Here is a 24,494-nt window from a genome sequence, read left to right as displayed (position 1 = left end):
TGCTGCTTAATATTACATACAATTAAAATCTTAAACTTAGAGCACTAGCAGACAACAACGTGTGTATCTTAAAATATACTTGTACATGTATAAGGTATTTTGTACTTTTACAAGTTGTCATTTGCATTGTTAATAACTAAGCACACGCTGCAAATGACAGTTGGCAGCATTGTTCGTATTGTAATAACTCAACGATTCCTCGTTACAATCTAACGCCCCTTCGTAGTCTCCTTCCATTTCATAGCAATGACCAAGCAAATTGAGCGCTGTCTCAATGTGATACATGTTGATCCTATCTCTTGGATCACGTACATAATACTCGAGTATTCCTAATGCATGAAGCTGTTTGTCGCGTTCACCGAGTCCTCCATACGATAGGAACTGTAGATAGTGAAGGAAAGGAAGAGCAGCCACCTCAGCACAGTCCATCCACTGTTTATCTAAATAATCTCTCTGTGCAAATTCCTCTTCAGTCATACCGCGATTCATTTCAAACCACAGTATGCATGGAGCGCAGTACGATTCTTCTCTAACAAACTTGACACAGAATGCGAATGGTGGTTCAAAGAATCGGTTTTCATAGTTATCTGATATTATGTTAGCAAACACATGGAGATCACGATCCTTATATATGTCTACATCCACACACAGTCTTTACCTTGCTGTGATACATCTTCTCCGCATCTTGAAGCACTCTAACAGCCGCTTGAAGATGCCCACAAAAGTATAGTACAGAAGCCAACTTTTAGCTACTAAGAGCTACATCCATGTTTAAAGAATATTGGAAACGCCTTATTATTACGCTGAAAACATGGTTTCGTAGTCGCAAACACTTGGATGATTGAATCGAATTGTGTAATGCGAACAGGTGATTGATAAATTCTAAAGCAACTTTTTTCAATTGGGCATTCCTGGAATATTCAAAACAAGTGCGTAATTTGGATTTAAATTTTACTCGAAGAATGCATTTGGATTGTGTACATAATAATTATGTTATACCTCTTATGTACATAAACCTCACAAAGCGCTCAAACGTCAGCATTAAACTGATACTGCTATTTACGTATATACGTCTCATTACTCCTCCAGCTTGTCCGATGTGCCGTATACCACACAATTGTAACAGATATCCTTATTTATCTATATCTATATGAAATAAATCGTGCAAGTTGTTGTTAATCAAGTAGTCCACGTACAGTAAAAGGCGTCTCTGCTGCACCACAGACAGTTTTCCATCAAATAAGTTCACTCCTTCTATAATATAATGAGAGAGGCTTCCAAGTCGCAGCCATTTCCTTAGTACTTGTAAACATAGTAATATTAGATGCATGAGGTTATGTTCCATCCACAGAGAAGGGTGGGTTCTCTCTTTATATGCTCTATTTCCTTTTTCAATTGTTCTGAACTGAACAATACTGTCACAGAATCTTTCCTCACACACCTGTCATCACACAGTAGTGTCTCCGGCTCTGGTGTATCTTGCCTGATAACCTGTAGCATCCTAGCCTTCAAGTCTCTCCAGTCTGTCATAATGTTCGTATGGTTATAACTCTGTAGCAAATAAATATCCGAATTGAGACCGGGAGTAGTGGTTCCTGCCGATTGACTACCGAAACTAATATGTGCAGAACGCGTATTCATGCGCTCCCTCCGCAAGTATGTTACTATCCGCGCCATTTCAGTGCAGTTTCCTACCCCAATATCATCAAGTACGTCCGATAGCCGGATTGACAATGCTGGGAAGTGCCTTGGAATCTGGATGTAAAACTAATAAATCAGCATTGCGTTTGGTTATTTATTATTCATTTCAATTGTTATAAATATACGCTTACCGTATTCTTATGTGATTATTGAAAGCATAGGCACTCGCATTAATTTATTTATAGCCACTGCTTATTTTAATTTCTTGTAAACAAACTAATCATAGTCGTTTACAACTATAAGTTTTATGGTGGTGTAGTTTACATGCATTTTACTTCATGTATACGAGTGCACGTCTTACTATGCTTTATTGGGACTTGTTAAAGTATATTTTGAATTCGTAATTCTAAATAGATCCAGGTTAAAACACAAATTTAATTTACGAAGGAAAAAATAGTAACTGTTAATCCGTCTAGACGTGAACATCATTTTTAAAAGATATTGCTTGTTTATGTTGGTGTTGTTTACATGCATTTAACGTATGTATACGAGTGCACGTCTTACTATGCTTTATTGGGACATGTAAACGTATATTTTTGAATTCGTAATCAATGCTTTAAATTGATGAAGTTAAACTTCGATGCTAAATAGATCCAGGTTAAAACAATAATTCAATTTACCAAGGAAAACAACAAAAAAACAGTTTACACCATTTTGACTCGAACAACTTTACTTCTATCTATCGTCTTAATCACTCGGTCATCCAGGCTATGAGATTCAGTGAAGCATGTTATACTTAGTATAGCTTATTAACGAATTGTCACAAAATATAACCAAAACGGCATATGCACTCCATATTCTTCGTTTTCTACTTTCATTACACTGTTTTATTTGTCCATACAGTTATCCGTGGTGTAATGGATAGGGTGTCCGCCTAGCGACCGGGATGTCACGGGTTCAATCCCCACTATGGGAGCATCTTTTAAACATCTAATACATCAAGTACTGGTTCAAGGCCCAGAATACGGACTCGAGAGCGTTACAATTGAGTAGTATGTACTTTAAATGCAATCGAGCAAACATAAATAGGGTTTAAACAAGCTTATTACGATTACTCATGAACGAAAAATATTGTCAATCTCATCAACGTCAATATTTTCGCTGTGTTCTTTCATTTATTTTAAATCTGAAAACAAGTTATTAAATAATCATCCCGACAGACGGTATCCTTCAAAGGCCATTCTGACGAAGTAACAAATTGAGATGTTTTCAACTTTTCGTGACATATTCCAAAAAATAAAATAGAACTACATAAACAGCCCTATACTGTTAAAAACTGTTTTTAATGATTCATCATTATTTAATTTGATAACATTATAAAGCGCTTAAAAGGTCGTAATAATATTGGAGTGTTTTTGTTGCGTTCTTTTAAAATTGTCTTTATATGAGGATCACTTAAAATAGCTAAAATTCTTTATAAGCGATATAACTGGATAAGGCGGTGGACTGAATATGCCCAACCTCGGTGCATATCATGGTGGAGTTACCATTTTTAAGTTAAAAATGTTTCTGGTTCTAATACAAGAACTTGAGTTCAATCATTTTATTACCGTCCGTCAAGATAATTCATTGAATGACAAAATGAAAAAAAAAAGCCAAAATCCATTTAAAAACGCCAAATGCAGACTTTTTGATTTGAATATTAATGCTAACGTTTTATTTGTAATACACTTGTTTGCTTGACTGTTTATGAAAAACTTTTTTCACGATTTCGACGATGATTTAAAACATTACATTTACATTATGCTTCTTCAGGATTTTAATTGCGCATTTTAAAGTAGAATGCATACATTTTGTTAATCTGTGATTTTTTTTAAATTTTCATTTTTATAAACTTTGAACGCGTCGCTGTAATTTGTTGGACTAAAAAAAACGCAACTTCAACATATTGTGTTTTCTTAACAACACAGAACTGACCTGTTTTATAAAGTGTCTTATTAGCAGATAGTACAATAAAAAATGTATCTTAATATTTACAAACAAAGTATTTCAGATTCGCTTATTTTCGTTGTAGTTATGATATTTGTGAGGAAATAGTAATACTGAACATTTACCATGCTCTAAAAAAGCCATTATAGGCATCTTTTGACGATTTAAAAACCTGAACATTATAAAGAGTTTCAACGCGAATCGATTGAATAATTTGGAGCGTTCTGTTCTTGTCGTTATATTTTGTGACTTTACGAGGCTTGCTTATATAAAGTATAAAATACATAACCCATTGTATGAGCACAAATGGCCGAGTCGTCTAAGCGTTAGACTTTTACTCCAGGTGTCAGTGGTTCGAGTCCAGTTTAGGGTTTCATTTTTCTTTCTTTAATTTTTTTCTTGTTTTTTACTGGAGCTTTTTAGATTCAATGTTAACATTTATCAATATAAATTATTTAATGACAAACTTCAATACATGTCAAATCTGTGAAAAGGTCCCTTTTACTCACAATTTGCGGGTGTGTCTCTCAGTCCGTCAATGGGGAATACATACATTTAAAAAATCAATAGTTAAGACAAACATAAGTTTATTAATAATGAATTGATAATAAATAAATAACTATGTGTCTGCACAATCATCCAGACCACAATCTGGCAGAGCACGTCTTAGTCTACATTACTAGCACGGTGTAAGTTCGAATAAGTATACGTGCAATAATTCCTAATCCATTTTAAATACAAATGTTTTTCACGCACTAATAAGTGTATTGGAAACGCCTAATAATGGAGATGTTTTATTAATTTCATAAATGAAGATAATTATATTGTGTTTGACCTGCAAGCGTGTGACCACGTGTCGATCGCGTCTCTTGTTCGAAGGTCTCGATGGATCCAAATTAAAACGAGCTCTTCGAAAAACATGATTGAGTTTCGAACTGGGAACACGTACCTTAAAAAACATATCAGTATACTTTAAAAATAATGAAGTTTTGTGAAATATGCACAATATAAAAAAAAAATATATTTTTGCATACTATCTGTTCGTTTCAATTGTGTAAATAAAACATAGCATTTCAAAATGATTATGTATTAATTTTTAAATACATGAAAAAAATCAAGGCGATAAACAAATACACATTTTTTTTAATCATAGATATATTTTTGTACAGCAAGTATTGTTTTATTGGGCTTCTACTAATAATCAATTAAGTGGGATAGAATCTACCGCACAAACAAGCAGGTGCATACTATCTTCTCAACGTAATAGTGTATTCGTTGTTTTCCCATGATTTGCTTCAGACAAAATGCATTGTAATTGACAGTCATGCTTGCATGGATCAATCTCAAAACTCAAACCTTGTTCCTGTTTCAAAAGGCAATGCCGGTATATGCGGCACACAATCTACCGCTCTTTTGTTCGTATCATGTTCGTCTTTCATTTTTTTCCAACCTGAATATATCAGGAACAACATTTCCGTATTGTTTAATCCAATCATGTTAAAATGAAGCACCGAGGACATTGACATGAGAAGGAGTAGTGTACAGAGCATGTTTTATTTCCAAATTATTCCCCTGTGAAATATTGCGCAAAACTAAGGTAACTTGCTCGTAAAATCAACCTCTATGTATGCAGAAACAGTAATATGGTTGTTTTCTACGTTTACTTTTAGCAGAGCATTACGCAGACACTAACGCCGATGTTTGGGTGAGTTGTATAGCTCGGATTATGCAGTGAAGAGTCGAACTAAAACATTTTTGTTTTTAGACTAATACATTTTGTAGTCCCTAAAATGTGGGTATCAATTGTTAAGATTTGTTTTCATTAATAAGTTGCATTATGAGGAAATCACATAGAAGGGCATTTGCTATGTGTGTGATTCCTTACATCGACATTCAACTATTTCGTCCGTTGCTTTTCAAAGATCCATCAATACATTATATTTACCTAAATATATTTGGAGAAACAATACACAAACAAAAACAATAGCTAATATAACCTTACCTTTATCAAATGATGTACATAATCATTTCATTGTTCGTAGTTTTCCGAATTTATCCGCGATTTGTCAGTAATTTGTCAGTCAACTCCATTTAAAATTGCAATGAATGTTAATAAAAAAACATATACTATTAAAATTACAACTTTTCGACTTAATATCCTTTCTAATGCAATCTACTGTATCTCAAATCACATTTGCACTAATGTTATATATATTATCAAGATTCAGAATGCGTTGAGTTAAGAATTTCAAATTTATATAAGTCTGTGGTCATTTAGTTTTTATAGTCACAATACGAGACACGTTGACTAATTTTCTGTAAATACCAAATGTTTCGTTTTTGGGTGTTTGTCGTCAGCAAACTTAAACAAAAGTTCTAGATACAATCTGTATCAAATTACAAAGATTTGCATTAGCTACCAGATATTATGTAAACAAAGACGCTGGTCGTGTCGTTAATGAAACGCATGAATGGTTAGGATCAAGGCCTAACATTAAAGCAGCGTTGGCTATCGGATAATATTGGGCACTCCTCGCCTTGTGAATAGTAAGTTTGTTACATTAAACAATCTCAATGTGTGAGGTGTTATCGAGATAGTGTCTAAGACGTAAAAAAACGGATGTGTTTGTTTAAACTAACCCGATTAAAACTATTTGTTGATGAGGAACATAAAGTTATCTTATATTGCAAGTTATAAATTATGATTAAAATATTAACACTAATATATAAAAAAAGATAAATAGCAAAGCGATTTGAAGTGTGACACCACTCAAATTTAGTTAAACTTTACGAACAAATATTTACCGATCATCCTACCATCATTTCTAGAAATGTTTGTTGAACGCGTATGTTTTCTTATGAATAACGCTCCTCTGTTCAAAGTTTTGAATCATATCTTATTCATGTGTATAAACCTATTACCGTTATATTATTTTTTTTTATAATTTTACAGAAATAAAATGTACTTCATGATTATGTCAATCCACGAATAAAACGAAAATGCAAACCTTTTAAAAATTCTAAAGGGACGCATTGAGAGAAAATGTATGTGACCAATTTAGATGAATTACAACTAGAATAAGGGAATATGCAATTTGGAAGTCAAAACTTAAGATGTTGTGAAGTATGATATATGCTTTGCTTGATATCCAAACTATGCATCATTTTACAATTTAAAAAGACGAAAAGTAAAAAGCGTTACAAATGAATAATTTGTAGAGTTTCTGTTTTTGTCTTTATATTTTTGACACTTCGAGGATGGCTTATTTAACGTATTAAATACACCGCTCACTGAATGAGCATAGATGGCCGAGTTGGTTAAGTGCTAGACTTTCACTCCAATGGGTAGTGGTTCGAGCCAAGCTTATGACTTATACTTAATTTCATTTCTTTAAATGGCAGTATTGTTTTTATTTGAGCTATTTAGTTGAAATATTTATTTTTATCAATTTAATGCATTTAATGACAAACTTAAATACATTTCACAATCTGTGAAAATGTCATTTTAGCACCGAGATTATTGTAATATCAACGTTGTGATAGCTTTTTTAAGGTCACGCGTTTTTTTTTTTGTGTTTTTTTTGGGAGGGGGATTTAGCTTTACAGTTGTAAAGTGTGATTTAATCACTTGTAATTCATGAATACGCGTTAAAATTCGGCAGCTTATGTTTTTCCATTTTCTAAAGGCTTTTACGTTTAATTTGTTTCATCAAGACTATCCGTTACAACGATTAAATAAATTATAAAGTTTCATATATAGTTTCATTTCAGGCTATTGTAAAATGTGAGACGCGTTCGCTATTTGTCGAAACATTCCAAATGTTTTGGTTTTCGGTTTTGGTTATTTGACTTTAATACAAGTTTTGGATAAACTGTTATGAGAAGCTACCGAATACTTTGTACTAAAAAATTATCGGCGCTTTGCTAATGTGAAAAACTGTTGCAAGCTTAGGCCTAGCATTCAAAGCACTAGATGCTGATTATTGTTCAGCTATCTCGTTACATTTTGCGTTATGTGTAGCGACACAACTCACTATTCATAACAAGTTATTAACATCAGAACTGCTCAACACAAATCTGTATATTTAGTATTGCATATGATTCTGGAATAAGTCGTAAAAAACAATTGATAGTCCATGCTAATGGTATAATAATTGTAATACAAATGTAATAACATGTAACTGTATACGTGTTTTATGCATTCCTTCACCGAAATCATTTTGACTTTATGCTAACTGCTATTTGCAAATATAACGCACACATTTAACTGTATAAAAAAAGTTCAGTTGATTTAATTATATTGACACTTTTAGAAAGGAATACTCGTAAAATTCAGTGACGAAAAATCACCAGAAGATTTCAGAAACAACGTAAACCAACGGTTTAATAAAATTCCTTCGACTTGGACCTTAATATGTTACGATATTTTTTTCCTGCGCTTATTGTACTTTGATGATCGTATTGTGGAAGTTTGCAGCGCTGTTTCAAGACACTAGTAGCTACTGGCCTTAGAATAGTATCCGTCCATTTCAACACAGTGACTATATGAGCAAACGATTGATGACTTATTTCATATACAGAGCAATGACATAATGATTGGTCTTCGAATTCCGTTAAAAAAAATTGTGTAATGTCGGGTAGGTAAAAACCATTTATCACGAGGAGTTACATTAGACTTTATGACAGTCAAAGCTTCCTAGTTAGGTTGATTCGGCGCGCTCACTTTTGTTGTCGGAGTTACAGACTGAAATGACAATCCGTACCAACTCCGACCACAATTCCCCACGTATGTGACATATAGTACATCCGAATTTGACCAATGTTCAATAAAATGAACACTTTATCAGTTCATCATGGAGGTTAATGTGGTGGAAAAAAAGATTGACCTATATCAAGAAGTTAGTACCTTATATAAAAACAAAAGTATGTATTTATCTCCCTTTCTTGCACGATGCTTGTCAATGCAGAATTACAGGGGAGGTAACTGTGCGATTGCAATCTCAAAAGCGTTACACGTATTGGCCGTGGTCTACAAATTACCATGTCTGTTACTGGATCTGTACTTGCGATACAGTAGTCAAGGTCGTGCATCGACAATATCTCCTGTGTAACACCAGTTTATCACTTTATTGCGACATAACGTAACGATATACAGGGATAAAAATATAAAGCCTAACATTTTGAGTTTATTTATTTGTCCGTCATAACTCGTTATTGTATAGTTTTGTTTTAAAGGGATCACACCCGCATGTGTATTTTGGCTTTAACCAGCCATATAGAACAAATTAACAAAATATCTTTATATTGATAATGTTCACAGAAGTAATAAAAACATATATTGACGTATTCATTATATTCAGATAAACGTATTCATTATATTCAGATAAGAGAAATAACACTCATGGCACAGAAGAAAATGTTAAGTCTGTTAAAACTATATGCTTGTTTATTATCATCAATTATCATCAATCGAAATCTAAAAAATAATAATACTTGTTTAACGCTTTTCAGCGACAATTTAAAAATTTCCAATGATTTAATGATTTTCGAATTGTTCCCTAGAGATAATGTCACTCTTTCGATTGGCCATCCTTTAGTCAAACGGAAATTTATCCTGTATTTTAACAGCAAATACAAAATCGTGTAACAAATCAACGTCTAAAACGAACACAGCGTTCATTATTTTGTGGTATTTATTATTATTTTATAATTTTTATTATGTGTGAACATATCGAATCTTAATTGATTAAACACTTGTGTATTTAAAGGGGGCGTCCAACAGATTTTGGCATGTATTGAAGCTTGTCATTAAATGCTTTATATTGATAAATTTAAACATTTGAACTAAAAACTCTCCAGTAAAATACAAGAATGCAATTTAAAAAAAGAAAAAAAAGTAACCCTCAACAGGGCTCGAACCACTGACCCCTGGAGTCCTGGAGTAAAAAGTCTCCCACCTAGACCACTAGACCATCCATGCTCATGCTTAGAGCGGATGTATTTGTTACCTATATAAGCAATCCTCGTAGTATCCCAAAATAAAACGACAACAACAGAACTTTCCAAATTATTCAGTCGTTTCGCGTCGCACGACACTTTATAATTTTCAGGTTTTCTAATCATCAAAAGATGCATATAATAGATATTTAAGAGCATGGTAAATGGTCAGTATTACTATTTCTTCAAAAATATCATAACTATAACGAAAATGTGCGATTCTGAAACATGTTTTTTTATTTACCAAAACGCGAAATCTGTTGGACGGCCCCTTTAACTTAATGTTTAGATCGTGTTATGTATTCGATGAATATTATTTATAAACAAAAATTACTAAAATGGGTGGAAAAGTATAATACGACGTTTGATATTGATGGCAGGTAAATACATTTTTAATAATCGGAATAAAAATAAATATAACCATGCACCATCGTCTTTTGCGCAGTATGCATGTGTTCATTATACTAATTCGGCTTGTAACGTAGCGTAGTATGCTGTTTTATTGAAAGCTTATTAAATGCTTTAAGCTTTACAACAAGAGTACGTATATTAATGTTGTCTTAAACATTTGGGATCCATGCATTTACAACCCCGATCATTATGACCAAACATAATGAATAATTTATTAGAAACAAGTGTGAATAACATTCTTTAAAATATAAAACTGCCAAAAAATCAGATTACAAAAAAGCATTTTGTATTTCGCAAGCAATCACATTGGATAATATGCCACCCTAATCTTTAAGTCAACTATGAATATTCGATAATGCATTTAAACTTGCGATGTGTATCGTATATGTTAATTAACATTTCCAGAGTATATTAGTACATAATATGACGTTGGCATGTCTGTTTTACTAATCGTAACATCGATAATGGACATTGAATCTGATTTAAAATCGATTTTCTATTCATTATTCAAAAAACCCAGTTTGAACCCTTTTGACTCGCAAGTGGTCATTCATGTAAGGCAATGATACTTTTTTTAAACCTAAATATTTATATTTTAGATCAGTTGCATCGACCGTCCAATGTTTATAGATTGTATCTCGGGGCCGTGTCTTAGGACCAAACACTACTTGGTATCTTAGGAAAGATCCTGCTATAACTATCAGATTGGAAACTGAACCTGGGACCCCTCCGGACCAAAGCGGACCCAACGACCATAACTTAATAAACTTGCTGTATAAACTAGTAAAATGGGGGCTTAAAAGTCGGAACATTATTTTTTAATGAAATTGTGAAATTTATTGGGTATTGAAACCGCCAAACAGTCAATCAGTGTTAAAACGTGCTACGCGCTCGACGAAAAATCAGTCGAAAAAAGGTACAAGAAGACGTTTCTGAAAGGGTCAATGATGCGATTTATGAAAACGGTCCATTGAGTAAAGACGAAACGATACTAAAGCCGCAATGAGCTATGATAGGCATATCATTGAAAATATCGTGTTCGGTTACGATGAAGAGACCAAGGCGATAAACGAAGTAGGCCAGACATGTTGGAAGCCGGTTGCCGGATACCAGATCGAAAGGCAGGTCACGCCAAAACGGGTGGGACTATAACGGTAATGACGGCAGAAACGGGGGCGCGCAGCAAAGTGACGACGGTCGACAGCCGTCGGTTAGGAGGACGATTTTGAATATAAATCAGACCGAGGTTCAATTTGTAAAAAAACAGTGTACATAAACATATCAATATTTGCATGTCAACGGGCTTATGAAGTGTACAAATAATTCCGAATTAAAAAAAGTCAACATTTTAAGATGAACCTGAACAAAACACAATTCAAGTTACCAGTTAAGGTTCGCGATCATAATCGCGTTAACCACTAAGCGGTCGCGAAATAATCGTGTGATTAAATATAGCCTACGATAGTTATTATCTGGCAATGTAACTCTTAACACGATAGTATTCCTGATACAACTTAATTCGTGTCAGAATTCTTCAAAAAAAATACGACTACCGCAATTGTTTTCGTGATATTCATCTAGGAACGCAAATAATGACAAGTTAATATGATTGTCACCACTAAGGGTTAAGTGTTTGTTAACTGAAGCCCTTCCTCCTTCCGTCCCTCCTTTCGTTCTTCCTTTCGTTCCTCCCTCCGTCCCTCCCTCCGTCCCTCCATCCGTCCCTCCATCCGTCCCTCCCTCCGTCCCGTCCACCGTTCCTCCCTCCGTCCGTCCCTCCGTCCATCCCTCCCTCCGTCCTTCCCTCCGTCCCTCCCTCCGTCCCTCCCTCCGTCCCTCCCTCCGTCCCTCCCGTCCCTCCCTCCGTCCCTCCCTCCGTCCCTCCCTCCGTCCCTCCCTCCGTCCCTCCCTCCGTCCCTCCCTCCGTCCCTCCCTCCGTCCCTCCCTCCGTCCCCCTCCCTCCGTCCCTCCCTCCGTCCCTCCCTCCGTCCCTCCCTCCGTCCCTCCCTCCGTCCCTCCCTCCGTCCCTCCCTCCGTCCCTCCCTCCCTCCCGTCCCTCCCCTCCGTCCCTCCCTCCGTCCCTCCCTCCGTCCCTCCCTCCGTCCCTCCCTCCGTCCCTCCCTCCGTCCCTCCCTCCGTCCCTCCCTCCGTCCCTCCCTCCGTCCCTCCCTCCGTCCCTCCCTCCGTCCCTCCCTCCGTCCCTCCCTCCGTCCCTCCCTCCGTCCCTCCCTCCGTCCCTCCCTCCGTCCCTCCCTCCGTCCCTCCCTCCGTCCCTCCCTCCGTCCCTCCCCCGTCCCTCCCTCCGTCCCTCCCTCCGTCCCTCCCTCCGTCCCTCCCTCCGTCCCTCCCTCCGTCCCTCCCTCCGTCCCTCCCTCCTCCCTCCCTCCTCCGTCCCTCCCTCCGTCCCTCCCTCCGTCCCTCCCTCCGTCCCTCCCTCCGTCCCTCCCTCCGTCCCTCCCTCCGTCCCTCCGTCCCTCCCTCCGTCCTCCCTCCGTCCCTCCCTCCGTCCCTCCCTCCGTCCCTCCCTCCGTCCCTCCCTCCGTCCCTCCCTCCGTCCCTCCCTCCGTCCCTCCCTCCGTCCCTCCCTCCGTCCCTCCCTCCGTCCCTCCCTCCGTCCCTCCCTCCGTCCCTCCCTCCGTCCCTCCCTCCGTCCCTCCCTCCGTCCCTCCCTCCGGCCCTCCCTCCGTCCCCTCCCCCGTCCCTCCCTCCGTCCCCTCCCTTCGTCCCCCTGGTTCGTCCCATCCCCGTCCTCCCTCCGTCCCCTCCTCCTTCCCGTTCCCTCCCCCTCCGTCCCTCCCTCGTTCCCCTCCCTCCGTCCCTCCCTCCCCTCCGTCCCTCTCTCCGTCCCTCTCTCCGTCCCTACCCTCCCGTTCCTGTCCTCCTCCGTTCCTCCTCCGTCCCTCCACTTACCTTCCCTTCTTCCGTCCATCAATAATTCCGTCCCTCCCTCCGTCCCTCCCTCTGATCCCTCCGTCCCATCCCTCTGTCCGCCTCCCTCCGTCCCCCCTCCGTCCCGCATTTCCGTCCTGCTTACCTGCCCCCCTCCCTCTCCTCCCTCCCTTCTTAAACCGGTTTTAAAGCTAGTTAAAATTAACTGTCTTACCAGATTAATTTCTACCCAACTCGCGTCTTAATCAATTTCAATCAAATGTATCCATCCATTTGAACCAATTCATAGTCTGGTTTAGAATTATCGTCATAAAGCGATACTTGTTGTTTTATTCCTATATATATTATATATTTCGATGCCTGGTATGTTTCGTCGGTACAAGTCAACAAGCTTGTATCGAATCACATATGTGTTGAGACGCGACCGAATGATTGATTTGAAAGATGTGAGTCGTTCCGCCATTGTGTAAAACAAATTCATGGTTGATGTTAAGGCTTAGCCACCAATGCACTTTGTGTTTAGCTATCGCGTAGCCGTTGCCTTCTAAACACCTCGCTTTGCGTGTTTAACGAAATAACTCATATTTGAAAGGTGATATTTGGGTAGTGACTAAAGCGTTGATTAACAGGTTGTCCGTTTCAAGCGACTCAACCGATATTGCCGTTGGTGCTGATCGTTAACTTTTATTTTTGGTATTTCAGGCTGAGAGTTCAATGGGTTTATTTTGCTTAATTTTATCATTGCTCATTATACTCGTTCTATTATTTGTTTCATAGCAATGAAGATATGTTGCAAGAGATTATACATACTTAAAGCTTTTATTAAATCCGAATCACCTTAAAATTGTAAAGTAAACCTTAAAAACATAAAACAGATTAACGCTTACATTTTAGCACACAAAAAGGTCATCGTTCACAGAGCGTACATGACATACATTTGGATTCTAGTTTGCCTGGTGGCTGAGTTCATGTGGGAAGTGATGCAGAAAGCTACGGCCTGTATATAGGGCCTATGAAGCAAAACGTAACCTATCCCTAACGAACTCAGCCACCACGCCAGCTACGATCCTGGAGCCCGTCTTATCAACGATCGTACGCCAAAGATAATCGTAAGAAACGGCTAAGATCGTCGTACGATTTTCTTAAGATTTTACAGTGTCTTATGAAAATTCCCATCTTACCTAAATCTTACGATTTTGCCTAAAAAGTTACGACTACCTCTTGGCACTCGCAAATATTGCGATATTCGTAAATATGGCGGAATTTGTTGCGTTGTTTGATGTAAACGAGCAAAACAGACGCAGACAAAGGGTTTTCCGTGAACGTGTGAATATTTTGGATGAATTAAGAGACGAAGAAATCATCGCACGATACAGACTGAGCAGAGAAGCGATTACGTACCTGAATGAAACATTGAGGGTAGATTTAGAACCGAAGACAAAAAGATCAAACTCACTCTCATCTCTTACTCAGGTACAGACTAAATTATTTTACGGGTGCATGTAAAGAAATGTTCACTGCATTGTAACCAATTGAACTGTTGGGAATCGTCTTTGATAAACATGCGTTTTGTAGATATGGATCAATTTGTGTTTGTAAACAAAATAAAGTTTAGCTAAAGAAACTTCAGCGTACAGTTTACATAGTATTGACAGGCCTGTATAAAGTCGCGCCAGTCAAAAATCATAAAAAGCGACATTTAAAGTTATGGTAGCCAGAACTAAATAAAGTTATGTTAAGTATCATCAAACGATCCGGCAAAAATGTTCATTATCTAGCGCCAAGTAACAAAAATGCTCTTTATGTGTTGCATCTCATACAGGTACTGTTGTGGGTTATGCATATATATTATGTCTATAAACGGCATAAAGACATGAACTATTTAACTGTGTTATTCGGACGGTGTCAAACTCGGATTTTAGCGATACTATTTGAATATTTCTTGGCAAAGGTGAACGCATCATCATATATTCCAACCATTTCATACTTTTCATTTGATTTTACTGCGGTATCAATGTATTCTTATAATACGATATTGAAATCGTAAGCAATTCACTCTACATTTTGCCTAAATGATTGATTATACAATATGCTCATGAGGTAAAATGTATTTGTGAGTTGTTACTATCAACAAAACAATGGAGCTGTGGACACTCAGATAAATTGAATAATGTGTAGCTCAGGAAATAAAGTAAACAGGTAAGTACATTAAACAAATTATGAATGTTATATGTAAATGATATACATATGGTAAACTATTGAACAACAACAATGTGCGGGGCACATCAATATACTAAAACGTACCTGGAAGTTCTAATGCTAAATTGGTAGCTGTCGTCTATTTTTTTAATTTAATTATATTCACATTTTGTGTTAAATGGCCTTTATATTATCAGAACTCGTACTCAAACAATCATGTTTATACATTTTTTAAATATATATGTTTGTTTAACATAAACAGTATCATTTTACAGTAATCATTTGAGTGTTTGAGGACATCCGATTAAGGGCGGGAATACAACTTGGATACAGTGAGTCTAATACCAACCGTGTACGTTTAAGTATATTGACCATACCCGGGGTACATGTAAACATACTATAAGAGTACACGGGGTACATGTAAGTAGTACCCGAGCCAACAATGACCAATCATGCCTAAGTGACTTGTTTCTTTTTTTAGGTTCTAATCGGGCTTCGGTTCTTGAGCAAGGGTGATTTTTTTTCTGAGGTTGCAGATATTCATGGTGTCAGTAAGCCTACAGCAGCTCGATGCTTCCATGTTTTCATTGATAGCCTGAATCGTCGTCTACATAATATCAGGTGATTAGGCGTCAAAAAAGTATTTTGTTTGCCAATATCGCCAATTATGAAAATGACTGTCCCGTAATTCATGTAAGCTAATCATACAACTTAAAAATATTAAAGTTTAAGAAAGAGTTATATATTCACTTTAATATAAGTACACTTATATATACATAAATGTATATAAATATATATAAAGAAACACACTATGTTGATCAGCTGAATCATTTCAGATTCCCAACTGAAAATGGCGCTATGGCACTCTCAAAACAAGACTTCTACAGGCGGTGTAGGATTCCAAACGTTCTCGGTGCTGTTGATGGGACTTTGGTTCCAATTCTAGGCCCTTCCGAAAATGAAGAGGCATATATTTGTAGAAAGGGGTTTCACGCCATCAATGTGCAAGCTGTTTGTGATTCTCGAATGAAGTATGATTTCTTTTCTTCACTATAATCATATACTTATATTTTACTATTTTTTAAGCAATTGAGACATATTTTTTGTTATGAACTTTAAATAATTATCGTTTTTATGATTGTGCTGTTGAGAAAATCAAATGCATGGTTAACCTTTGATGATCATTGTTAGTCCTTCTTGCACCGTGTTGTCACCATGTGAACACTGAAAATTAATCTTTCCTTGCAACTTTTAAAAACTAATTGCAAAAGATTTAAGCAATTTGTACATTTTTATGTTTTAATTCTATATAATGTTCGTTATTTTGTTATAGGCTATAAGTCACATTTGTACATGGATTGAAAATATGTTAGTATTATTGATTACAGTTTCATAGATGTAGTTGCAAAGTGGCCAGGTTCGCAGCATGATGCTTCCATTTTCAACACCTGTGGTCTAAAGGTATAAACTCTAAAAACACAAATTCAATTGTTCATTTTGTCACTGTATGTTAATTCATTTGTTATCTCCACGCTTTTAGGAGAAAAAGTGGGGATTATGTGGTGATATCCGTCTGTCTGTCTGTCCCTACGTCAGTCCTGGCCGCTATCTCCTCCTACACTATTAGAACAAGAACCTTGAAACTTGCACACATGGTCCCTATGAGCATATGTGCGGCGGTGACAGTGATGTTATTATGATCTTACCCCTGGGTCAAAAGTTATGGGGGTTGGGATGGGACCGCGTCAGAGATTTTCCTGCATCCGAGTTTCAAAAAAGGCTCATAACTACTGTGTCCCTTCAGATATTTATTCTGAAGATCATTTCATTTAACATTGTAGGCCAAATTTAAAATAAATTACATTAACAAAGGAACAATAATAAACACTAATGCATATTAATACTAACTGTCAGTTAATGTATTTACAACAGGTTACATTTATAGTGTATATTGATGAACAGACAAAGGTGAATTTAAATGCCCCTTCCACATTCTTCGAATTGCAGGGCATAAAAAAAGGAAGTTTTATTTCAGACTTCAGTTTATAAGAATATATGCTTTAACCATAAAATAAATTGTACTGAAATAATTGTTTTTTCATCTTGCACTCTTTGTACCATACTTAAGGTTCTTCAAAATCCTATCTACATGTATTCAGCAACACTAAGGTTGCATTTGATATATACAAAATTATAAATTTTCTTTGCTGTCCATGGATTTATTATACCCCCACAAACGAAGTTAAGGGGGGTGTATAGGAGTAAACTTGTCTGCCGGTCGGTAGGGTCCGTATTAAGTGTCCTCTCTCTAATTCAAGTCACAGGGTCACTTAGTGCGTTTTAAACATTAAACACCAGTGTCCGTTGTTTTTTGTGAAGAAAACATGCGAAATATTTTGTGTCATTGCAGAATGTGGGGGTATTCGTCATGTTTGTGACAAAGCTCTAGTTATTTTTTGTTGCAATTCACACTTTGAAATGCATACATACACACAATAAATTAAGCCAATTAACCTACCAAAATGATTTTGTATGCATTTAGGAACACCTGGAAAGAACACATGCAGGAATTTTGCTTGGGGATAGCGGATATGGCCTGAGAAGATATCTTCTAACACCTAAACAAAATCCCATGACAGAGTCTGAAAGGCGTTACAATAATTACCATGCCAGGGGAAGAGTGGTTATTGAAAGAGCGTTTGGTGTGCTGAAATCTAGATTTCGGTAGGTGCATGCATTTATATTAAAATTTACAATTAAAGAAAACCTGCAAAACTTATGTGAATGATCATTATCTTTATTAATAATATATTTAAATAACGTTAGCAAAATTTAACATCATTATCTATGAAAATAACATAAGTTACGCAATTCATTCATACAGAAACAATTAAAGGGACTGTCAACCACGAATGACGAAAAAAGAAAAGTTAAAAAATACCGTAATTGTTTACAAATATTAGTTTATATTGATAAAAATATCACGAATGGTATATTACATTACTTGAAAAAGTTGTTATTGTCATTATATTCTGTAATAAAATTTTGCAATGTGAAATCAAAAGTACATCGCGAAAATAGTTTACATAACGATATGCACACTATAAATAACGCAAGTAGATTGATCATTATATATATATATATATATATATATATATATATATATATATATATATATATATATATATATATAATATATACAATTCATGATGATCAATCTACGGGCGTTACTTATAGTTAACTGGTAGTTACCTGGTAGTCATTTGTGGTTGACAGTCCCTTTAAGTTTTTACCATGTTTCATAATTAACTAAGAAACTCATTTTTATGTAAGCATAACTTGTTTCAACAGATGCCTACACAAATCTGGTGGTGTACTTCCATTCAACCCTACAAAAAGTTCTCATGTTGTTGTGGCCTGTATGAAGCTGCATAATCTGTGCATAACGTTCAACGTGAAGGAACCACAAGATGCAGTCCATGTGAATGAGCTTGCAAATGAGGATGTCTTAAATGAGCATGATGACAATGCGCATTCATTTAGACAGGCAATCATTAACATGTTTTGAATGACTGGTTATAAGCACGTTGTAATTTTGTATAGATGTAGTTAAACAATTCAATTCAAATTGATATGAACTGTTTTGTTTACATAAAAGTTTACTGTATTTATGCCCCCCTTCGAAGAAAAGGGGGTATATTGTTTTACACATGTCGGTCGGTCCGTCCACCAGATGGTTTCCGGATGATAACTCAAGAACGCTTAGGTCTAGGATCATGGAACTTCATAGGTACATTACTCATGCCTGGCAGATGACCCCTATTGATTTTTAGGTCACTAGGTCAAAACGTAAAGGTTACAGTGACTCGAAATAGCAAAATGGTTTCTGGATGATAACTATAGAATGCTAACGCCTAGGATCATGAAACTTCATAGGAACATAGAATATGATTGGGCAGATGACCCCTTTTGAGTGTCAGGTCACTAGGTCAAAGGTCAAGGTCACAGTGACTCGAAACAGTAAAATGGTTTCCGGATGATAACTCATTAATGCTTACGGCTAGGATCATGAAACTTCATAGGTACATTGATCATGACTGGCAGATGACCCCTATTGATTTTCAGGTCACTAGTTCAAGTTCACAGCGACTTGAAAGAGTATAATGCTTTTCTGATCATAACTCAACAATAATTAGGTCTAGGATCAAGAATATTCATAGGTGAATTGATCATGACTGGCAGATGACCCCTATTGATTTTCAGGTCACTAGGTTAAACAAATTATTCAAACAATGGCTGCCACTACAACTGACAGCCCATATGGGGGGCATGCATGATTTACAAACAGCCATTGTTATAGTTACACATTTTTCAAATGACCTTTCAAAATATGACATTTAGTTATTAACTTATAATGAGTGATCTTGTGATAAAAAAAGAGTTGCCATTTTTTTATTTAAAAGTATTATGCCAGCAAATATATAACTTTAAACCATAATTATGTATGTGTTTGTTTTTCTACTAACAACAACTCATTATTAATGAAAATTATTTTGTATCAAACCTGTGCACATTGTGCCACAAGGCCTAGAGCTTAACTATTTGGCATATAACATTGTGTATATGCACTTGGGCACTTGCAACAGCTAAGAGGCATCTGTTGTAACAATCTTTTAGGCAGCTTTAATTTATAATAAAATATCAGTTAAAAAAACTTGACATAACATTGTTGCTGATCATGGCATCAGTCAGCTTGTTAACAGATGCTGTTAGCTGTTGCAAGTGCGCAGTCTGTTCACGATGTGCACAGATCAGTTCTTTGAGTAGGAAAACTTTTTCTTCTTCAAGTTTGACGATCATGTCCCGTTGACTGCTTGCTGATACATCTGTAAAGTCAACAATTCCATTACAAGATAGTCAATGATGGCCCTATGAAGGTCACCTGAAAATTGTTTTATTTCTACAGACAGAAACTTTTTTGTAATCAACAGCAGAATCATTAAAACATGTTAAATGCTACTGGAAACTGTCATGCCTATAAAATGATAAAGGCACACAACAAGAGTATGCTAAAAATACACATAAACACTGCACAAAACCCATATATTTCTTTTAAATAAATTAAATTGACGAAGTCATCTACATGACTCCGTGTAGGAATCACTGAAGTACATGTAAGATAACAAACATGTTCAATTTAATGATAAAAAACAAGTCTGACAGAATGTTGGACGGACAATCAAGTCGAAACAAAATATATCCATTTTTTTAGGCTGAATTATAAAATCCATTTTGATTTGTTGCATAAAATGTGGTTATCAATTCCTAAAAAACATCTTTTATCTAGAACTGTATTTCAAATGTAAAATATTACATTAATTACTATTTACCTTCCATTTTCTGTCTTTTCTTTATTTTTTCAGACACTGATGCTTTTCTTTCTGTTTCTACAAATTAATTAAATGTTTTTATTAAAAACATGTACATAAACATAACTGATTTGTTCGAATTGTCAAGTTAGAAGGCAAACAGTTGTTAATCATTAACATGTTAAAGTACTACATGATTAATTTTGCAATTATATATACCATACATTCTCTTGCAATTCTATTACATGCTAATACTTGAAAACAAAATTTACCTGGCTCATTGGATACTTCTCTTGCTGGGCATGATGCCCCTTGGACTGGTTCTGGAAATAAAATTGAAATTGCAAATTGTTTAATGCACAGGCAAGTTAATCAAGTTTATGGTTTAAAATTTGCATTATATATATTTTTTATTTTCATAAATATTTTTGGCTCTCATTGGGGGAAATGTAAGTGGAAAAAAATATAAAACAAGAATTTTTGACTATAAGGTAGAGATCATCAATATTAATATCATAAGTATGAATCAATTTTTTTTACATATGTTCATTAATGACAACTGAATAAACAATGTACTTTCAGTGTTGCATACATATACCCGTTATAAAACTTCAAAAAGTGTTATTGATATTCTGTACCATTATTATTATTTTTCATTGTATCTTGTTTAAATAAGAAACATACCACTAATACTGTTAGATATTGATGGAACATCTCCTTCTTGAGCATCTACAACAAACAGTTCAATTAAAATGCATATGAACAATTGTATGAAAATACCATTACATAATAGAAATATTAAACCATAAATTAATCAATAATATGCATATTCTAAGTGGAGAAAGGGCCATAATTCTTACAAAATACTTGATACAATTGTCTGCTCTTGTTTATAGGTTTGGGTCAGGTTAATAAAGAAGTATGCAAAATATAAAAGCCATATGTCAAGGGACATAAGAAATATTTGAGGTGGTATAACGCAAACTTTAACATGGATTTATCAATAATATGCATATTCTAAGTGAAAAAGGGCCATTTGTCTTACAAAATACTTGATACAATTGTCTGCTCTTGTTTATTGGTTGAGGTCATGTTGGTAAAGAAGTATGCAAAATATTAAAGCCATATATCATGTGACATAGGAAATATTTTAGTTGGTACGCAAACTTAAACATTCAAACGCTCACGGGAACGCCGAACCCGGGGTGAGTAGGATAGCTCCACTATATATATTTCATATATAATAGTCTAGCTAAAAATGAAACATTTATCGCCAGTTTGAGACACAATATGATATACAATTCTTGAACTAATACAATAATCCAAAACATAATTTACAATTGCAATTAAATTTGTGTACAATAGACCCTATATCATAGGCAAAGTACTCAAGATTCATATATTATTAAGAAATTTGCTAAGTATAGTAAATAGCATATTTACCAGCAAATATATCAATAGCATTCACTATTCCATCTATTGAACACTTCGGGATAACTGTTACAACCTAAAATTATAATTATAAATCAATAACTTAATTTCTAATTTTCTTTTGATATAGAGTGTTAGATTCAACGGATACATTAAAGTATTAAATGTATAAAAATATGTCATATGACAAAAATTCAATTTAAAGAAATGTTAACTTAACTTTTTAAGTAATGGTAACACAATGTCAATGGAATGATTAAAAAAGGTTTTAAATAGAAATTCTTATTAAATAATCACTTCAGCTAACATAATAAATGTTATCATTTCGATAGAAAAAAACTATATAATGTTTAATGTCATCATTCCTGAAATAATTAAGAAAGAAAGAACATGCATAAATACCTTCTCTTCCAGGTTTGTCAGACCACCTGGATAGGGCCCACCGCCTGTTCTGCCCAGCTCTTTTTTCATAGATTGTGCCTTCTTCTTTGCACTAGACTGAAATAACAAAATAATTATCAGAGTGATGTTCTAACTGAAAAAAATAATGACCCCATGTTATATCACATTCATTATATATTGAACCAATATGAATTATTATGGGTCATTTATATACCATAAACTATTGTTTTATTAAATAAAGAATCTTTTGAATTAAAGCCTAAGGGTTAATCAATGACATTGCCAATAATAATTCTATACTATGTATTGCAAAAGTAACATCTCAGAAATTCTTTTTTTAAACATTCTAGGTTTTTAAGATTACATAACATTGTTTTTGCATGTTGTAACTCTAGGAGTATGACAATTTTTAGCAAATTCACCAAAAAACTTATATCTTGTATTGTGTTTGTCCATTTGTTCTTGCCAGTAAAAAATGACTAAAAAATGTGTGTTTGTGTATATATATTATATATATATAAATATGTAACATATTTTATTGAAATTAAGCATGAAGTAAAAACTAAGATGTATACCTTTGTGTCAATCCATTTCTTTTTCACTTCATCAGCAGTGCGCTGACACATTGATATGCTGTTAATCCTATCAAAAGAGCAAACAAAGAAAATAAAAACACAGGAATTACACATTTGATACTTTTTCATAAAATTTAAGTGACAAAATTCAACAAACATAATAAAAATTTTGGTATCTGACAAAAAGTTAAATGAAAAATATCATACAAGATGATATATGATGCATCATAAACTATCTTTTCAAATTAGTAAAACCTACCACATAATTCACTGATAATTAATCCACTATTTTCACACAATGACCTAGAATTTATTCTAGGTCTTTGATTAACAGATACAAATCATTGAAGCGCCTTTGTCATTCGTTCATCATGTACAACTACAGTAAATTATCGAGCCTGATGTAGCATTTTATCGCATAGTGAGGAGGAAACTAATCACAAGATATATCTAATATAAAATGTTTACCATTTGATTAGAATTATCATTCCTTATAATTCTAAAAAAAATAATAATAGCCATATGTGGGCTTGACACTAAATTCTACAGTTTGGTCTCCAGAGGGAACCCTGCCTATTAAAATTGGAGCAAAATCCTGGGAAAAACTGGTGTCCCTCACCAAAATTTGGGGGTCTCGGTTTCCCCGGACACTGTTTGTGTCGATGCCTGCAAGTAACTTTAGGCTAGCAAGTAACCTGTAAATGTAATATTGACTATGGTCCCTTTTTAAATGGTAATGAGACTATAAACGATGAAACCACTATCAATTGCAAAACACGTTTTGTTTTTAAATTGTAATAGGAATTATGTGATTAAAAAGGAATTGGAGTGTTCATGACAGTATTCAAATCGTATCTATACGATACCTTTCTGCTGTCTTTTCCCAGAAAATGGCTTTATCTTTTGCCGATATTTCGTTGCTAAATTTTAGGTTGATCTTCCGGCCAGTTTCGCTGGTGCACTGTTTTATTAAAATCTCTCTTTCTTCTTCTGTCCAGTTGATTTTCCTTTTCTTTTCTGCCATTGTCAACTATGTTCGTCTGGTTGTTATGACAGTTACTCGCGTAATACCTTCATCGTGAAGAGTTAAGCGATGACTTAGTGCGCATGCGTTATTTCCTTACGATTCGTAACTTGTCAAGTTCGTACGACGTGTTTGATAATACAGTCGTACGGTAAATCTTAAGGTGGTCGTACGCTCTTTTGTTTCGCTGCGATTTTATAAATCGTACGATCGATGATAAGACGGGCTCCTGATTATCAGCGCGCAATTAGGTCATAGTAAATACAGCCCATGTGCCATAACTACAAACCCTATATTGCGTGGTTGCTGAGTTCATGGAGGGGGGGGGGTGCGGTTTTCACGGCTTTGGCATGTATATAGGGCCTACTTTACAACGATTCCCCCCGCCCTTATGTGAAATCGGCCACCACCACACCTACGATCCCGATTTTTTGCACGCAAATCGATCATGTTACTTAAAGCATACGCGCCAAAACATATAATCCTAGCTTGCGTGGTGGCTGAGTTCATTTAGGGGTTGGGGTCCTAGTGCGTTGCTTACGGCTTCGCCAGTCCATATGGCCACCT

General features: G+C 35.6%; 2 protein-coding genes across 3 annotated transcripts; one reads left to right on the top strand and one right to left on the bottom strand.

Moving 5' to 3' along the window:
- Positions 1-13,997: 13,997 nt before the first annotated feature.
- Positions 13,998-19,624, top strand: LOC127835336 (putative nuclease HARBI1). Of its 2 annotated transcripts, none has more exons than XM_052361709.1 (6): positions 13,998-14,400; positions 15,608-15,747; positions 15,963-16,157; positions 16,515-16,587; positions 17,669-17,850; positions 18,478-19,624. In XM_052361709.1, the coding sequence occupies exons 1-6, from the start codon at positions 14,182-14,184 to the stop codon at positions 18,692-18,694; spliced, it is 1,026 nt and encodes a 341-aa protein (XP_052217669.1). In that variant the 5' UTR covers positions 13,998-14,181; the 3' UTR covers positions 18,695-19,624. The 2 variants fall into 2 exon arrangements, with proteins under 2 accessions (XP_052217669.1, XP_052217671.1); XM_052361711.1 differs by having other exon boundaries at positions 13,998-14,749.
- Positions 19,563-24,134, bottom strand: LOC127835337 (uncharacterized). The gene is made up of 8 exons (XM_052361712.1): positions 23,770-24,134; positions 22,904-22,970; positions 22,329-22,424; positions 21,939-22,002; positions 21,180-21,224; positions 20,768-20,818; positions 20,517-20,573; positions 19,563-20,012 (listed from the first exon to the last, which is right to left on the bottom strand). The coding sequence occupies exons 1-8, from the start codon at positions 23,925-23,927 to the stop codon at positions 19,828-19,830; spliced, it is 723 nt and encodes a 240-aa protein (XP_052217672.1). The 5' UTR covers positions 23,928-24,134; the 3' UTR covers positions 19,563-19,827.
- Between the last annotated feature and the right edge of the window lie 360 nt (positions 24,135-24,494).

This window comes from Dreissena polymorpha, chromosome 6, assembly GCF_020536995.1.
Source record: "Dreissena polymorpha isolate Duluth1 chromosome 6, UMN_Dpol_1.0, whole genome shotgun sequence".
Taxonomy (NCBI): Eukaryota; Metazoa; Mollusca; class Bivalvia; order Myida; family Dreissenidae; genus Dreissena; species Dreissena polymorpha.
Note: the sequence above shows the minus strand (reverse complement) of the source record. Positions and strands in the feature narration are given on the sequence as shown.

Excerpts from the sequence above, each read along its gene's own strand:
- LOC127835336 (XM_052361709.1), top strand. The coding sequence starts at position 14,182 with ATGGCGGAATTTGTTGCGTTGTTTGATGTAAACGAGCAAAACAGACGC. Across the intron at positions 15,748-15,962 it reads CGTCGTCTACATAATATCAG|ATTCCCAACTGAAAATGGCG; the intron begins GTGATTAGGCGT and ends GAATCATTTCAG. Across the intron at positions 16,158-16,514 it reads GTTTGTGATTCTCGAATGAA|TTTCATAGATGTAGTTGCAA; the intron begins GTATGATTTCTT and ends TATTGATTACAG.
- LOC127835337 (XM_052361712.1), bottom strand. The coding sequence starts at position 23,927 with ATGGCAGAAAAGAAAAGGAAAATCAACTGGACAGAAGAAGAAAGAGAG. Across the intron at positions 20,819-21,179 it reads AATATCTAACAGTATTAGTG|AACCAGTCCAAGGGGCATCA; the intron begins GTATGTTTCTTA and ends TTTTATTTCCAG. Across the intron at positions 20,574-20,767 it reads AGAAGTATCCAATGAGCCAG|AAACAGAAAGAAAAGCATCA; the intron begins GTAAATTTTGTT and ends ATTAATTTGTAG.